Source organism: Ambystoma mexicanum, chromosome 1p (genome assembly GCF_040938575.1).
Source record: "Ambystoma mexicanum isolate Mex_15411 chromosome 1p, UKY_AmexF1_1, whole genome shotgun sequence".
Taxonomy (NCBI): Eukaryota; Metazoa; Chordata; class Amphibia; order Caudata; family Ambystomatidae; genus Ambystoma; species Ambystoma mexicanum.
The window spans coordinates 1,031,005,503-1,031,024,523 of record NC_090921.1 but is presented as its reverse complement, the minus strand read 5'-3'; the positions used below and the strand labels follow the sequence as shown (position 1 = coordinate 1,031,024,523).

Sequence of the window (19,021 nt, the reverse complement as noted above, 5' to 3'; positions counted from 1 at the left end):
TGACAAAAATGCTACACAGTGTATGGGGCAATGATAAGGTTTTCAAAACTGCGGAACGTTTTGTCCAGAACTGCATGGTTTGCTTGCAGCACAATGTAGGAAAAGGTATCTCGATCCTAGAGGACGTTTCGCTCCACCTTCTGTCCCGTTTGAGGTTATTCACTTTGATTTTATTGAAATGGAACGGTGTAACAATCTTAAATATGTATTGGTTGTTATTTGTGCCTTTAGTAAGTGGGTTGAGGCCTTCCGGGTTAGAGATGCAATGGCCGTAACCACGGCAAAAACTCTTTTGAAAGAGTTTTTTCCTAGATTCGGGCGACCGAGAGTCATCTGGTCAGATAATGGGCCACACTTTATTGCCACTGTAATCCTACAAATTTGCAAAGGATTACAGATTGACAAGCAGTTCCATTCAGCTAGACATGCCCAAAGTGCCGGATTAGTGAAGAGGCACAACGGCATTATAAAGAACAAACTCGCTAAAACGTGTGCTGGCACCAAGCTAAAGTGTCCGGACACCTTACCGATCGTGTTACTGTCGATGAGAACAACCCCTCAAACTAAGACTGGGCTCTCTCCCTTTGAGGTGGTAATGGGGAGATCTGCTAATATTTGGGGTATGCCAAAAAAGTCGCTCATTACGGGATATAGAAAATGTGCTTCTTTCAGATTACCGTAACCAGTTGACTAAAAATCTGTTTTCAATTTATCACCAGGTGCGAGAGGCATTACCTGTGCACTACGAGGGTCCTGGTTACAGTCTACGACCGGGAGACTGGATTCTCCCGAAGGTTTTTGAGAGGTCGTCTTGCCTTGCACCTCGGTGGAGGGGTCCCTACCAAGTCCTGCTAGTCACCCAGACTGCCGTGCGGGTAGCGGGTCGTAAACACTGGATCCATGCGACGCACACCAAACAGATCCCACAGCCCGTGCCATACGATACAGAAGACACAGAAACCCTTCCCACTGCTGTAACTAGCGTGCCTGAAACAGCAACAACCAACAAGGGAGAATCGGAGACCGCTTCAGAATCCGCAAGGCCGGACAAAACGGCCATCTTGTCTCCACACTCCCCAACAATGGAACTCCCGGATCAATCCTTTTCTGATCCCATTTCCGTCCATTCGCCACTTCCAGGAGGAAGTGACAACACTTTGTTCTCGCCAGAAACTGCTAAATATAATTTGCGCCCAAGGAAGTAAACGTACAGCATGGCCTGACTGTGAGACTGAGAAAATCATTTGAGGGCTTGCCTTTTTGGCCCGACTGTGCGGGAAGATTCTGTCGGCTAAGGGTTGTGGGAAAGACATTAAAAAGAGGCGCGACTGGAGTCGCCAGCAAACAAACAATTGGTGTTTTTTCGGTTGCAGACGACAATGCCTGCACTCGCTACTGCTCGTACCGAACTTTTACATAAACATTTGACTAACAGAGACAATGATCAAGCATGTAAGGAGACCCCCAAAGTATATTGTTACCTTTTCGTGATAATTACTGGATTTTTAGTAACTGTTGGGTTTGGGTTATGGATCTTGAGGAAGCATATCCGTTAGAGGACTTTTCACCTACTGAAAATGTATCTGTTATTCCCACTCCGTCTGTGCAATTGCATACTTTGTCGCCTAGGGATCCTTTGCATAGACGGAACTATCAGAATAATATCCTTTTGTTAATAATGAATGCCACTCATGCAATTTTTAATAAGACCAATTGCTGGATCTGTACACATCTGCCGCAACATGGGGATAAGGGGCTAGGTTGGTATATTTATCCCTTACCTTTGACAACTGCCTGCTACGCTTCTCTTAGAGCACTATTTTTTGGTCGATGGAATGACAGCATCTCAGGGAACTTTGATGGTACAAATTTAAATAGTTTTGAAAAGAATGTTTTGATGCCCCTGGGATGCTCGCTTTTTGCAAATAGAAGTAAGCCAAACGTTGCTTCTGTTAGGCCCTCTGATAGATTGTCTCGTCCCTTTCAGTCTTTAATCTCTTTCAAAATGGCTCCTATAGGCAATAAGGATGACACACCTCCATCTTATTCTGTTACTCATAGCCCCGATTCAGTATCCTTCTGCATACAGAGGAATGGAACATGGTCCATGGGTAATTTTAGAAAGTGCACCAATGTTGCGAATTTGACTAGTGAAAACAGACCTCTGTACGTAGGCAAACCTGTCAATTTTGTTTGCGGTGATGTGGCATTTCCATGGTTGCCCAGGGATTGGAAAGGAACCTGTTATTTATGAATTCTATTACCTGGGGTATTTATTGCCAGTACTGTAGAAATTTCAAAGACTCGTCCACGACGAGGTGTAAAAGGGGATACTCCAGCGCAAACTCTAGGAGATATTATGAAATCCTTTGTGCCATTTTTTGAGCAAATTACGAATTCAGAAGATATCAGGGGACTAGCGAGAGTATTGGAGAGAACCATCAACCGGACCACTGACATACTCTATAATATGACGTTAGAACAGAGAGCGATAAGATTAGTGGCTCTTCAGAACCGGATGGCATTAGATGTCATCCTGGCAGAGCGAGGTGGAGTATGTAAATTAGTGGGGTCCGCTTGCTGCATTTACGTACCAGACTCCTCTCCGACAATCTTTAGGGCTATCCAAAATCTACATGTTCTTAGTTCAGAAGTACATGTTCCTGAGGGAAACTGGGAACTTGGTACATGGTTTTGGGACCTCCTACGGTCATGGGGATGGAAGTTGTTTTCAGCCCTGCTGATTATCTTGGGAAGTTTTCTGTTTCTTTGTTGTTGTATACAGTGTCTTCCTGGTATATGCTCAGTGTTAGGGGGATGTTGCACGCAAGCAACAAGTGTATTAGGAAATAAAATATACGCCCCAAAGAAGGTTTCCAAAGAGTATGTGTTGAAAGAAACTCTGGTGTCAGATCAAATAACAATAGATATGTCCGACAATGATTCGGGGTGTATGGACGATGACGTATGGAGTTACTTGCAAGCAGATCAGAAATAGTGTTAGCACTTGGCATAGGCCAAAAGGAGGGTTTGCCGAACTGGATATTAAATTATGCCTCCTATTATAACGATTTGTATGTATATTGCCCTACGCCAAGTTGCTTAAAATTGTACGCGAATAACTCTCTACGGCAAGGTCTTGACCTTAGAAATTGATGTAAGCCGCCATCTTGAATCAAGCCTCCATTTTAGGTTAGAACCGCCATTTTGGGGTTTTTATACAAAGTCACCCTGTAATCTAAAATGGCCGTCTCGTGTGCCCTTGCTCTTGCCTTAACCTCTCCAACCTCGGTAGGAGAGTTAATGCCCAACCTGCCTTCAGGCTACATGTTAGGGTCACGTAGACCTTGTCCTTTGTTGACCTCGGGAGCAGGGGATTACTTGAATTAGCAATGTTAAACTACAAGTATACAAGAACAGTAATGCTATCCAAATATAATATGTGAAACATTTGTTTGGTCTGTATTAAAATAGCATGTAAAGAGTGCAAATGTTAAATTAAAGAATAATGGAGTGTGTTAGTAAATATATTCAAAAGTAAACCGCATGCACGAGATATGTAAATTAGGAAAGTGAACCTGGCGCGACCCTAGCCCAGTGTATAATTAACCTGTAAGAGGGCTGGACATCATTTTACAAATTGTATAAATGCGTCGATGTCTAGCTAGGAAATCCTGTTCACTGCTCACATTGAACCCTGCTGGTGGTCTCTGTGATGTATTGACGGCCAAATAGCTATTTGTGTACTTTGTTGAATACTGTTCAGTTTTGGAATAAAGATTCTGGGAATCTTTACAAGCCTGTGTCGGTGTATTTTCCTTTGCTTGGTGTAACAGCCGTAATATTGTATTTTTTCTGATTCCACATCATGAGCAAGCGAAGGCCTTTTATTTGCACTGCACTCACGACCTCACTCAAATGGGCGTGTGTATGAAGTTAAGCTGCCAAAGGCACAAAAGGAGGCGACAGGGTCTGCTCTTCGTGCAGTTTCTAAACTAACAGGGCTGGAGTGGAATCTTTCTTGCATGAACCTCTGAACAAGTGGAGGAACTGGACTGGCACCTTGAATTAAGCGTTTTTTTTGCTTTCTACGGATAAACTGTTCCTCGGTGCATTGTGGTGGCGAGGGTCGAGATTTTCTGACAGGTTGAGGAGAGGGCAGGTTGTAGTCGGATACTAGCCATGGCTGGGTACAAGTGTCGAAGGAGAACAGATCTGGAGGGGCTCTGTCTGGATTAACATAGCTTTGCTACTGTGTCATATCTGGGTGGGAGTTTGCGTTTCCTCTTGGAAATGAGGAAAGTAGCTGTGGGTATACAAACAATGTTATAACGCCATTATAGGCCCGGATGGTGGGCTCTACATTGGGTTATCAGATGCTTACTGTCACTATGTACCCGTGGCTTGGCCTCTGGTCAATTACCTGGGTGCAGTCCTTTAATGTTCATTACAGCCACAAACGGGGGCAGTAGTGTGCCAACATATATCTTTTGCTTGTTATCCCTCCGTTTTTCTGTCTCTGTGCACCTTTTTATATTCATCCACCCTTCTATCTTTTTTGCCATTTGGTACATTATAGAAAGTGATGTGGGACCTGCCTGCTACATGATGCAGGCAGTGCCTTGGACCAGTTCACGCCCTGCTCAAGTTATTCACAATGTCTTTTTAATTTCTCTCAAAACGTCCTGAATTCTGGCCATTGAGACAATCGACAATGGCTCAAAAGTTCCAGAACCGTGTCCTGCAGATGAAAAGCTTAGGGGGTGGGTTCTTTCAAAACTTTTTCTCTAGGACCAAAAAAGCTCCTTTGAGTAGAAACATTGCAAATGATGCGAACATGTGTTCTGGTTTAGAAAGCTCTTTGGAACTGTCCAGCAATTACTTAACATTGTAATGACTCACACTAGCTCTGAATTATGGGGGCTAGGACTATTTTTCTGAGTTACGTTTCTCACCAAGTCTTAAACCATTGCCCCTTGACATTCATAGAAAATAATTATTCATAGTGCAATTTTGTTTTTAGGAGCAGTATAGTTGGGAGTTACTTGGACAAGCCTTACAGATTGAATTGAAAATGACTCAATTTAAGTTATGTTAAGAGAATGTGGACTAATATATAAATTTACTAAAATACAAATACAAATAAATGCAGCCATTTTCATTCACAGCAGCAGATAATTTAAAGTCTCAACAAACGCATGGAGTGGAATGTTGTCTGTGAGTCAATTGCTTAATTTTCCGCAGCAGGGCTCCCTTTCGTGCCCTTAGTATAGGGGCCTGCAATCTGACACTCTCCAGATCTAACTCCAGGTCTCGAGGGCCGGATCCATGCGGGGTTTTCAGGATACCACTCATTAATATTCATGAGAGAAATTTTAATACAGTGATACTAAATGTATGCAAATATTTCCTCATGAATATTATTGAGGGAAATCCTGAAAACCCGCCAGGATTCCGGACCTTGAGGCCTGGAGTTGGACAAGCCTGCCTCAATCCCACACCTTTGCCTCTGCTGGTTAGGGCTGGTGGGAAGACAGGATTGTTTGGGGGCTGATTGTCTCCTAACACCAAGGAAATCCAGTTGAAAATGTTAACCCTAAAGCGGCACTGGAAGGGTTAAAAGTAACAGTGCACTTCCCTATGAAAATTATGTTTTTAGAGACCAACTTTTTAGGGCACAGGAAAACATGATTGTTCTATTTATCTATCCGAACAATTGAAACCCTTTTAGAAAGGTGATAATGTACTGTGCAGGCAGGCACACCACTAGCCATTGCTGAGTGCATTCATGCTATGGGTGAGTGACTTTTATGCCGACTCAGGGGCAGCTCGATCATGATGGGTGAGGGGCGTCAACCCACCGGGTCTTGGCCCCCTCTCACCCATTATGGAAGAGCCAGCCCAGTGAAATATGAGCACTCCCTCTGCTTTTTTTTTCAGCTGAGGGAGCGCTCTTAACTGTCAAAGAGAAACACTCGCTTTGACAGTTATAGTTCCCTAGCTGTGTAAGTTTAATGAGCCATGCAAGGCTGGGGGTGTTTTGCTTCCCCAGCTTTGCATGGCTCATTGTAAATGCTGGCTGGGGAACTGCATGTCTGTATGTGCAATGGGGTGCGCCTGAGCCTCTTCGCACATACAGACAGAGCAGGCTGGAGTGGGGTGTCTCCTCACCAACGCTCTGGCCCCTGTACGCATGTGCAGAAACCAGGAAGCTTCCTGATTCTTGTTCATGCTAGCAGTGGCCTGGGCACTGGAGAGGAAAGACACGTGGCAGAAGGTAAGTCTGTTTATGTTCATGTTTTTTAATTTAAATTATGTGTATGGATGCGTGCATGCTTGTGTGGTTAGGTGAATTAATGTGCATGCTTGTGTTGCTAGGTGAATGAATGTGTGGTGACGGAGGCTGGTGTGAATGAGAGCGTAATTGCTGTGTGCATGTTGTTTAAATGTCTCTGTTTATATCTTCATTTATTTATTATTTAAATATGTGTATAGATGCATGTTTGCTTGTGTTATGAGCGAGTGCATGATGGGTGCTCGTGTGAATGAGACAGCAAGTGCTGCCTGTGTGTATGTTGTGTGAGTGTGTGTGGTTGTTTGTGCTGGTCTGAGCTGATTTTGGTGAGTGGGGGTAGGAGGTATTTACAACAAAGGCATTTTAAAAATGCCTTTGTTGCACAATCACCCTCCCCACCGGCCAAAATCAGCTCTCCGGCTGAGGAGCTGTGGGGCCCAGGGGACAGGGATGGTATTTTTTTAATGGACATCTATGATAGATGTCTAGAACAAAATACCATACCTGACCCCCTAGACCCACAGCACCTTGCATACACACATAATCACTTTAATTGTGTGTGTGTGTGTGTGTGGCACTGTGGGGCCAAGTGGACAGGCATGGCATTTTTTTAATGAACATCTGTCATAGATGTGTAGTCAAAAATACCATGCCTGCCCACTGGGCTCCCTGGCACCTCGCATACACATATAATCACGTTGATTGTGTGTGTTTGGTGCTGTGGGGCCGAGGGGACAGGCATGGTATTTTTCTACTGGACATCTATGATAGATATCCATTCAAAAATACCATCCCCGCCCCTGGACTCCGAGTGCCTGGCACACACACACACATACCCACACTGATTGTGTGCGTGTGTGAGGAGCTCGGGACCCAGGGGACAGGCGTGTCATTTTATTTACTGGGCATCCGGGGGCGTGTAATTCTATTTACTGGGCATCTATGATAGATGTCCAGTAATAAAAAACATGCCTGAGGAGCTCGGGACTCAGGGGACAGGCGTGTCATTTTATTTACTGGGCATCAGGGGGCGTGTAATTTTATTTACTGGGCATCTATGATAATGTCCAGCAATAAAAAACATGCCTGACCCCCCAGTGCCTCCCATACACACAATCACATTCATCATGTGCGTGTGAGGCACTCGGGCCCAGGGGGCCAGTATGTTTTTTTTTACTGCCCATGCCCAGTAAAGAATGCCAGCCCAGTCCGCTGGGATTCCTAGCGCCTCACATGCAATGTCAAGCCTGACCCCTAATCCCCCAGTGCCTCCTATGTACACACAATTGATTATCTGTGCATGTGAGGCACTGGAGGGAAATGAGGGAAGGAATGACATTTATTAATGGGCATCTGATAGACGCCCAGTAAAAAATACCATGACTGGGTCTCCCAGCACCTCGCACGCACACAATTCATGTGTGCCTGTGAGGTTCTCAAGGCCTCAGGGGGTGGGCTGGCAGTTTTTCCTTGGCATCTATGCCCAATAAAAATTGCATTGGCTGTACCCTGGGACCCGGATCCTGACACGCGTCTGCCCCTCCAAGTGCCTCACAGTCACACATAATCACATTTATCATTAATGTGATTATGTCTGAGTGCAAGGCGCTGGCACACCATGGCTATTTTTACTGGGCATGGTTGATAAAGCAAGCGTGATACGTGTTATTATGTATATCAACTTGCATTTTAATGCAGCCAGTCTAGCCATTTTTTATTGTGGTATGACATTGTATATTGGCCAGCTATGATAATGTAATCATGATCAGTGGTATTCTTTTGGTGGCCTGAAATTTTGCATTGGGCATCTTTGATAAAAACAAGCATGATAAGTGTTAATGTGTAGCTAGACTGGCATTTCAATGCAGCCACTCTAGCCATTTTTATTTTTTTTATTGTGGTATGACATTTTGTACTGGGAATCTTTGGTAAAGCAAGCATGATGAGTATTATTACGAAGCGAGACTGGCATATTTTACGCAACCAGTCTAACCATTTCTTACTGAGGCATGCCATTTTGTATTGGGCATCTTTGATAAAGCAAGCACCAATCAGTGGTATTATGTAGCCAGACTGGCATTTCAATGCAGCCAGTCTAGTCATTTATGATTGTGATGACATTTTGTATTTGGCATCTTTGGTAAAGCAAGCATGATAAGTGTCATTATGAAGCAAGACTTGTAAGCAACCAGTCTAGCCATTTCTAATTGCAGTATGACATTTTGTATTGGACATCTTTGATAAAGTAAGCATGATAAGTGTTATTATGTATATTATATAGCTCGACTGGCATTCTAGTACAGTCAGTTGGGACATGTGTTCATACTTTGACATGCATGTTTAATGGTAAAGCCAACTGGAGAATGTTCTTATATGGAGATACTGCCATATTTTGGCAGAACAAACATGGGCATGTATGGGCACAGCCAGTGTGAAACATTTTTAAACTGGCATATACATATTGTGCGAAAAGGCATCATGAAAATGTGTCAGAGACATGCTCCTGTGCACTGTTGGTGGCTTGCATCTATTGCATTTTTTCATGAGTTACCCTACAAAACCAATTGCAAACTGTATGGCTTTTTATCCTATTTTTCTAAAAAGTGTACTCTAAAGTGCACGATTTTAACCGATTATTTACATTTTTTTTTATCAGGGTGAGAACCCCAGCAAACCCACTTGGGTGGTCCGGGCTCCCTCGCTACGTTCGGTCGCTGTGGCATATCGGGGACATATATTTACGCCACCCCCCAGTTAAAAAATATACCACCCACCACTGGCCCGAATAGTAGCATGCAAATTGAAATTGGTACCCCTCTACTATGGAGTGCGTGGGAAAGGGGGCCAGTGCATGTATCTGACATGGGACGTGTGAAACTTCCAGGAGAGCTTTCTCTGATCTGATGCCATTAGCATTTGCATTGGCCTGTGCAGCCAATGACAGACGCTGCTTGTAAAAGAGCAATTTCTGGCAGCTGTGCGAGTGAACATGGAGCCAAAGTCCAGCAGAGATAAGTTCTTCTCTTATCTCTAGCTGCATGAGGTGTCTGCAAACACTGCGCAGCCGCTTACCGCCATCTTTCTTCCTCCCCTCCAGCCTCGATATCAACCACCGCTTGGCTTCGGGTTTCAGGGCGTGGCGCAGCTGGATGGCCGCCAGCGATGGGATGGTGGGCGTCAGGCAGCACTGACAGGAAACCGGTGTCCAGGAGCCCATGATGCCCGGCAGCGCTCAGGCAGCAGCAAGCCAGACTGCAGGAAAAAACAAAAAACAAGGACAGGGGTCAAACAGTACAGTACATGAAGCCGCCTATGCTGCCAACCAGCTGGGGCTGCGCGGGGACAAGCTTGGCCATATAACTACTTACAAGCAGAAAATGTCTATCAAGTACCAGAGAAGGTACAGCAATATGCCCCTTTGATAGGTCAGAAAAACAAACGAGGACTGGCCTAGTGTACAGGCAAGTGTCATGTGCCCTCAACGAAACCATACAACCCACAACCATAAACCTACCTCCTAAATACCTGTGCATGTACAGTGGATGACTGAGTAGCCAATGGCTATGACCCCCCCACGCCCCCATCCCAGGGATTCTGGGTAACAGTCTCATCGTCAACTGTTAGGAGACTTCTCGGGTACGAACGGCCTTGCTGGGGAGTTCTCAGACTGCCCCAGCAGCATTGTATGAGGGACTTCTCTCAGTGCTGGTGAGGTCAGACCCTCAGTCATGCAAAGCATGTTAGGTTCACGACCATGGAGGCTATTCCTAAAGGAAACTGGGGACTATAAACTCGGACCAGGAGGAAGTGAGTCGGCCACTAGCCTCCTGGTGGGCCTTACAAATAGCGTTGTGGGCGCAATATCCCTGCCAAGCGGCCCTGTGGCAATATAGCAGCTCGGCGCTCCACCCCCTGAGGAGGACCCTGGTGCCATGATTTGTTCCACCAGGGCCAAACAGGAACCTTTCTGATGGAGCTAAAGCCCTAGGCTATGCTGGAATGTATCCTAAACCTCCCTAGTCCCAAATAAAGTACATTTAAAAACGACTCTTCTGGAGTACATTTTTTTGCCCATTCACGACGACATGTAGCAGCATTTCAGTGAACAACCTTTTAATACAAAACCCCGACTCCACCCCTCAGCGACCACTGCAGTCTCCCTTGCTACCCCTGAGGTCTCCCTTGCTACCCCTGAGGTCTCCCTTGCTACCCCTAAAAAAAAGTTTAAATTGTTTTTGTTTTTGGCCAGCGCCATGTGGCTCTTTGGCTCTGGAGTGTCTAGCTTTCTTGTTCAGGCCTCTTAAAAAAACAGGGGTTTCCACAAGTGTAACACTTTGAGCAGTGACCCTAAATAAGAAAGAATAGGAATAACAAATAATGTGTCTTTCTGGAATTCTATACAATAATTGCCAGACTCATTAAAGGTTTATTTCAGGCACACTTCAGGGGCCGAGTCACTAATTTAGTCTGGTCTTGACCTCTTAAGTGCCAAGGATGAGTATGCTCGTCCTTTTTTGCATAGACTTACATAATAGCCTGGCACTTACACCTCAAATTCACAATGCAGACAAAAACTTCAGAAAAACATTTAGAGTAGAATAACATTCCATTTCGGACTATGTATTTTGCTTTTCGCAAGTTGCAGTTATAGCATGTTTTTGTTTTGCCGTTGCCTCTGTTACGATCATCACAAGACATTCCATCTCTGTGTCCTCAGTCACTTGACAAAATCCTTGTAAAGCTTGTGTACAGTGTAGAAATGTTTGGCCATAGCACATAAAGTGGCCCTTGATTTAATTGTGCCACAATTAATGCTTTGTTGTAATGTGTCTATTTTTCCTATCTCCATGGCATCCTGTTCAGGATGTTTGTTTACATGTATGAGGTAGCGAGTGCCCAGAGTACGGGATGCCGTGTGAGTGTGCTGCTTTCCCTGTACTACTCTGAATTCATTAATATACAATTATGAACCCTCCCAATGGTATGTATTTTGCCAACTTCTGAAGCCTGAAAAGTAGATCCTTGCAGGCTTGACATGTGGCCAACTTTGCACCAGACCTGCAGATGAACTGGCCTGCTGTTAAAACTCAGGTACCAGTTTAATGGTATTCACTACAGAGTGTAATTTGTTTTCTGAATTTGACAACATTCAGACATGTAATTGCTCATTTTACTATAGCTGTTCAGATAGCTCAGGGGGTTGCACGCTTGCTGCTGTGATGTGTGTGGGTGATCTGTAGGTTGCAGGTCCGAATCCCGGCAAGACCAACTCAGCCTTTCATCCTTCTAAGGTTGATAAAATGAGTACCAACACAGGTTGGGTGATATCATGTGTATATTTGTTCTATATAAAGTGCTTAAGTGTAAGTGCTATATAATAACACATTATTATCATTTGGCCTTGGATGCCTGCTTGCATTCACAGTAATTTGGTAATTTAGGCCTATACGCACTGATATTAATGATACCTATGGTGATTCATTCTTGTATGAAATGTATATCATTACATTGATATCATAACCATATTTTTCACAGTGCACTTAGGAACGATGCTATGTGATGCCACTTCCTGTTTTGTCAAGGGGTGAAAGGTCATGTTCCATCGCTTCCCGGGATGTCACTTGGGGGCGGGGTCTAATGACACCACTCCCTGTGATGTCATCACAGGTCAAGGGTCATGTGATGTCACTTCCACTACCCCTGGCATTTTACTGAATTGATGTCCCTGCCCAAACCCTGGCTTGCTGATCACCTCCAAAATCCCCCTGCACATGATTTGCACATTGCATCTTTACATGGTAGAGGTAGCAATTGAGAGCAAGATTGTCATGTGGGGCCATCACACCAGGGTGTTACAGTCATCAGCATTCCAGAATGGTCACAGTCGATAACTTTGAAAATCGGACCAGATACCTCGTTGTTGGGGGATGAACAGATGGCAATAGGCCGCTTCAAGCTCATTGAAATAAACTGTTACACAAAACCATTCTCCATACCAGGGGGACATTTTCATGTCCAGCTCATAGCAAGCCTTCATTTTGCCAATACTAATGCAATTTGTATGAACTTGATGTTGAGGACTGATATATCAGTAAACAACTTCACAGACAGCTGATTGGTGCAGAGTATGTCATGACTCACAGTTTGACCAAGACAAGAAAAACATTGCCCTAAAATGTTCTCAGAGCAGAGAATTCCCAGGCTCCATGCAGGGAGCATGCTGGATGGCTCTAGGACAGGAACCGGGCACTGATTCACATATCTTATGCTGCACTGGAGTATAACACATGTGTACACCTTTACAGTGGATCAAACACAGCTGAGGTTTAAGCAAGATATTACTGGATAAAGAACATGTATGGCCGCAGTGCACCTCGTCTAGTGCCTTGCCTAAATCTAACCACCGTTACTTAACACTCTGGTTAGTGCGGCTTATCTCCCTGCGGTTGTGCATACAGAATCCAGATGGATGCTTTTGCGGTGGACATCAGCTGTGATCACCATATAGACCATAACACAGGTGCTTGTCAGTCTTGGAAAGTCTGTCCAAGTCTTTCTCATGGTGGTTCAGACTCTATAGTTTTGTGTAACATTATGTGAGGGTAATCTCGCCTGACCAAACATGCTCTGCTTATTGATACATGCATCATCTACCGTCAGCTGTGACCAACATTCAACCACAATGTGGATCTTTTTCATCAGAGCCACGGCTCATTTTTATTCATTTGTATGGCAAAGAGGAGGAGCGAAACACAACTTGCATTTCTGCCACCTCCCTTCCACTCTACCGTACAAATGCTCCTATTTTTTTCCCGCCATGGATTTTCATGCCGGCACAAATTCTGAAGATCCCTATGGGGTCCGTCAGGGGTCATTACGTGTTTGGTAGTATCGTGCTGGTATTTCCAGCAGGATGCCACCAAAATGGAATTAGCATTTGCGCTGCCTGCTATCCTGGTAATATCAGGATATTATGGGCGGTGGGAATGCCGGTAACTCCCCATTTCATGGAATCCGACAGGTCTCCATGGAGGCAATTGCGTCATTTTTCTGCCAGTGGGGGGTCTGATCTACAGGCTGGTAATGCCTGGAGGTAGATCCGTATCCCCCACCGGCAAACATAAGTTTCCACTGTCCGATAAAAATGCTGGTGCTGGAATTACCCGCAATTGTACCAGCCTTTATTGCAGACCGGCGAAACTGTAATGAGCCTCTATGTCTCACACATAGGGCCTCATTACGACCCAGGCGGAAAACCATAGTGCTAATGGCACCATGGTCCATGCCGGTAACTTACTGACTCCGCCATGGAGAAAGGGGAAAGGGGGAATTACCACCTCATTACAAGGTTGGTGGGGCGGTAATTCCCCCTTCCTCCCTTCCTCCATGGCCCTTCCCCATTCCCATTTTTGCCCCATAGGGCTCAATGGGAATGGGGAAGGCGCTAAGTACGGTACCGCAAATTGCGGTACCGTACTTAGCACCAAGGTCCCTTTGCAGGTCCCTACTTTAACGGCTGGTGTAAACCAGCCGTTAAGGTCGGGTCCCGCAAAGGGACCTCGTAAACAGGCGCTAATGGGTTAACGGCGCCACAGCCTTTTACGGCGCCGTTAACCCATTAGCGCCAGGGTCGTAATGAGGCCCATAGAGCGAGATACAGATGTACAGTGTCTCAATAGGATACACCCCGCCAATGTACTATTGCCTAAGTAGTATTGCCAGAGGGTTTATAGTAAGACTTGGCCGGATCAGTAACAACGGGCACCCGTGCCTCAAATCCAACACCAAAGAGATCTGGGATTTCTCGTTCACCCTTGACAAAATCGACAACACGCAGGTCACTGCTTCTTCTATAAATCTTGCAAAATAAACCAAAGGGATTGAGACTAGACCCAAGAATTTAGAAGAGTTGGAAGCCGAAAAAAAATGTTCTGAAAATATCTGATGGTACAATAAGACATTGTGAACGAGTGGTAGAAGAGATGCAATAGAACATGAAACTGCTCGTTTAAAGTATTTGGGAGATATCAATCTTTACTATTGTTTTTTCCCCATCCTTAAATTCTGGTCGTTAAGTCAGGGTTTAATCTTAGCTTGGATGGGCTGCGGGACACATGGGTCTTTGAGAGTAGGACCAGGAAATGGATAGGATGTCTCACACAAACCCATGCCCACCCTTGCATGCAACCTGCACATATGATGACACAGTGGGGTGAGGGACAGGAGGGTAAAGGATAGCCAACACTAACTCCTGGGTCTGCTCTGTTCATTCGAGAGATAGAGAGAAGTTAAGTCGGCCTGTTCAGAATGGGTCTGTCCTCCCCGTTTCTTACTTATGGAGGGCGTGTTGAGGTCACTTTCCAGTGGCTGTGGAACGGCTTCAAGGGAACTGTGGGTTATGGGGGGGCATCCCGCTCTGTGATGGCAACCTCAGAAGAGGAATTTGGAGGGTCAAGGAGGGCCAATAATTCCCCGCTTCCGCAGTCTTGCCACACACACGATTACGCTGGGCCACCTAGCAGATGCGTGATCCCCCACTGTGGGACAAACCCAATACAGATATCTGTGGCAAGATCGCTGCCTGGCACGTATGTATGGAAAGATGCATAGCGACTTTGAAAGACCTCAAAAGACTGAAAGCCTCACTGAAATCCTGGCAAAAAGCATTCACGCTCAAACTTAAGGAGGTATGGAACTAGGGGGGGCCGGTGGGAACACGAAGCGTTTCCCCCCGGGGAGGTTTTTGGCGCTGCACACGGCCAGCGAGTGGCCGTGGGGGCAGAGCGCCTCACCAGGGTATTTAAGGGGCCGGGGAAGGTTCGGGAGGCAGGTGACGGTTGAACTTGGCGATTGTCAAGTCCTGTTGCCTGCTCCCGAGCCTTCCCTGAGTCAGCTGGGCTAGTGTGTCGAGGTTAGAGCAGGTGAGGTAGGGTATTTTGGGAGTAACTGGGGGCGGTTGGTATAGTGGTAGGTATTTAATATATAGTTATAGTAAATAAAAAAAACAAAAAAGAAAAAACAATTGAAACGATTTTCGCCTAGTCGGGGGTATCGTAAATAAGTTACCCCCCCCCCCCCCTCCTTACCTGAGCCGCCGCTGGCGTTATCTGTGTCCTGTAGGGCGGTCGGGTTTTTGGACGGTTTTTGGCCTTCCCAGTCTTCGGTCTTCTTGGGATCCGGGTTGCCGTGTGGGAGCGGGGATTCTTCGCAGGGCCCATCTCTTTTTTCTTCCTCCTGCGCTCGGGAGTCGGGGAGCGCAGGCCTGGGTTTGGGCAGTCATATGTAAGCCTTTCCGTGCAGGGATCTGGGGACACTTCTTTTCCCTCTTCCCACGGCACCGGTTCCTCTCTGCCCGGGACCTCCTGGTTTTAGGGGGTGTCGGCTGGGGGTGGTTAGCAGAGCCCAGGTGGCCCTGTCTTTTTGACGTGTCTCGGTGCGGTAGCAGCCTTCTGTCAGAGGGAGCAGACCAGTCATCTTAAAGGGGCCGCTCTATTTTTTCTGGTGACTGCTGGTAGTGCGGTGCATCTCGTGTGCCACCAGGGGGCAGGTCGGGTTGTGCTAAGTGATTTTTTCATCTTGGTTTTACAGGGTTTTCAAAAAGGGGAGATATTGGTGATTCTCGGCATCAGTAGTGGGGGCTCCTGGGTGGGGTGCTATTCTCGTGGGAAGAAGTGGAGTTAGGAGAGGGGTTTTCTTTAGGAGAGGGGTTTTCTTTAGGAGAGGGGTATTTTGAGGTGGGGCAAATAAAATAATAAATTAATTAATTAATTAATCGGGGGCGTAATTAGCTAGTGAGCGACAAAGGGCATATTTTAGTGCGCTATCAGATTAGTGGTGCACGATGGTAGGCCAAGGAGCAAGCAAGAAGGGGCTGGTTGATGCTAGGGCCCTGAGGGAGGCCCTGGAAATCATCAGCAGGGCATCTAAGGCCCAGCTGGAGGGGGCGGTGGGGGAGGTCACGGGTGAGGGGGAGACAAGTGGGGGTAGGCCACAGCTTAGAGCTGCAGCTGATGGGGCTCTCGCGGCAGTGGTGGCTTGCACCCCCGCGGCGGGGAGAGGGGAGGTGTGGGAATCCAGGGGCAGGAAGAGGAGGAGGGAGATAGACAGGAGGGCGTCCGGGGGAGAAATGATTTCGGGTGGGCAGCCATCTAGGGATGGAGTGAATGATAGCCCTAGGGAATCTGGGAGTGCTCAAAAGGAGGTGGCTCAAGGGAACCACAGCGGGGGACAGTGATGGGGCGCAGAAGGGGGTGGCAGGGCAGAAGGGAAGAGGGGGTAAATACCTGCAGAAGAGTGCAGGTGGGAGAAGGAGTGAGAGGTCCCCATCAATGGAGGAGGTTAGGGTGGGGCACGGAACGGCCCCCCCGGGTAGGAGTGAGGGCGGAGGGCACTGCGCAGCCCCCGCTGGTCAGGTGGAGGTAGAGGGTTTTAGAACGGCCCCTCCTCGGTCAGCGCATGGAGAGCCTAGAGGGTGCAGCACGGCCCCTAGCAATGAGGACTCCAGGGTGGAGGTCGGAACGCCTCGCCCGAGAGAAGAGGACCAGGCAGGGGTTTCCGCGGCCCCGCCGAGAAGACGTCAAAGGAGTGGCGGGGCAGACGCCCCAGGCTCGCAAGAGGAAGATCAACTCGACTGGGGCACGAGCTCGCATCCACAATGGTATTTGAGGGGTGATGAAGGGTTTGGAGGATTATGTGGGGCAATGGGAGGTGGAAGGTTATAGGGCGGTAGGGGAAAGGGGGGAGGAGAGAAGAAGCTGGTGGTGGGATCTGGAAAGGCAGGTGCAGGGTGGTCGGGGGGCAAGAGGGCGGGGGAACTGTTGGCTGGGTGAGTCTGCTGACATGTTTTGTCCCCGCAGTAGGAGCCCTCTAAGAAAAGAGATGAGGAGCATCGGTGTGGACGCCAGACCGCAGACGGCAGGTGTGGAAAGAGGTGAGCGGGAAAGGGAATGGTCAGCTGCATGGCAGAGAGGGGTCACAAGAGGGGGGACGGGAAATGAAGGATCTGGATTGCAAGGGTTGAGGAAAGACGCGGGGGTACAGGCCATTGGAGCCTTGGGGGTTGAGAAGGGCACTTGCTCAGTGGAGGTCCAAACGGACAAGGTGGTGGAGACATTGGTGCTCGAGGGGCAAGCTGGGAAAGAAAAGGAGTTGGAAGTGAAAGGAACGAGAAAAAGCTGCCATACATGGGGATAACAAAACCGTTGGGGGCGCACTTGATGGCAGCAACCAGGGAGAAGATTCAGGCGGGGGGAATTTGTAGATGTTTTTAAATTGCTCCATAGGGAAGTGAGAGCTAAGGAGGGGTCGAAAGAAGAAGAGAGGGAATTGGCTTCGCGGCCAAGGGTCCCGGTGACTATTGAGAATTGGACGTCGGCATTTATCATTTATGCCAGTGTTTATTGTGAAAAATTCCCGGAGCGTTGTGTGGCCCTACTTAAATATATGGACGTAATTAGGAAGGCTTTCACGAGTTTTGGGGGCTTTGCCTGGGTAAGGTATGATGAGGAATTCAGAGCGAGAATGGCAGAGGACAGTCAGGCGGTCTGGGGGGAGATAGACATGGATCTTTGGCTGCAATGGATGGCGCCAACGAGGCCTGCCCCGACATTGCACACAGCAAGTGGGCTGCCGGTGCCTTTCCGGCCCTTTCTTGGTCGCCCCACCCATGAGGGGGCAGGGGGCAGGGGGAGGAGGCAGAGGGCAGTCCTCAGCAGCATGTTGGGCGTTTAATAAGGACGGCTGCACAAGGACCCTGTGTAGGTTTAGGCATGAGTGTAGCAAGTGTGGAGGAAAGCACCCTCTTACGCAGTGTTTCCAACAGGGAGACAGGGGGAGGGGGAGAGGTTCAGGTAGAGGGGTTGTGGGGAAAAGCTTCTACGCCAATTAAAGTGGGGGTGCTGCAGAAATGGTTACAATTTTATCCAGACAGGGAAGGGGCGAAGATTTTGAGTGAAGGGTTTAGTCAAGGTTTCAGATTGGGGTACCAGGGCCCAAGGGTCGGAAGTCAGCCAAAGAAAATGTTGAGGTGGTAAGACAAAAATTGAACAAAGAAATTTCGGCGGGAAGGATTGTAGGGCCATTTGATGACCTGCCGGGTGACTTAGTTATATCCCCAGTGGGGGTGGTGCCCAAGAAAGCTCTGGGGGAGTTTAGATTAATACACCATTTGTCATGGCCGGAGGGCATGTCAGTCAATGATTTCATTGCCCCTGAAGAATGTGGGGTTTTATATGCAAGTGTTGACCAGGCAGTGGAGCTGGTAAGGAAAGAAGGGTGAGGGGCCTTCATGGCCAAATGTGACATCAAGGCGGCTTTCAGGTTATTGCCGGTGCACCCAGAGGATTTTTGGTTGTTAGGTTTGCAGTTTGAGGACCGCATCTACATAGACAAAGCCCTGCCAATGGGGTGCGCAATTTCCTGCGCGCTGTTTGAACGATTCAGCTCCTTCTTACAGTGGGTTTTTTCGTTTAACTCGGGTTGGGAGAGTGTGCTGCACTATCTGGATGATTTTCTGTTCATTAGCGGGGCGGAAAGAGAAGGGGAGTGCAAGGGAATGCTACAGTTGTTTCAGGAGCTAATGGAGGAATTGGGTGTGCCATTAGCGGAAGACAAAACAGAAGGGCCTGCAGTGGTGTTGACATTTCTGGGAATTGAACTGGATTCAGTGGCCATGACCTCACGCCTGCCGCATGACAAGGTGAGCAAATTGGTGGTGCTGCTGGAGAG

At 47.3% G+C, this 19,021-nt stretch overlaps 1 protein-coding gene across 1 annotated transcript in view; it reads right to left on the bottom strand.

The window, feature by feature from the left end:
- Positions 1 to 19,021, bottom strand: part of LOC138447679 (anoctamin-10-like) — a 221,506-nt gene that overhangs the window by 180,502 nt on the left and 21,983 nt on the right. Inside the window, exon 2 of the mRNA XM_069603947.1 lies at positions 9,368 to 9,547. Within this exon, the coding sequence (XP_069460048.1) occupies positions 9,368 to 9,512 (145 nt within the window). The 5' untranslated portion in view covers positions 9,513 to 9,547. The remainder of the gene's footprint in view (positions 1 to 9,367; positions 9,548 to 19,021) is intronic.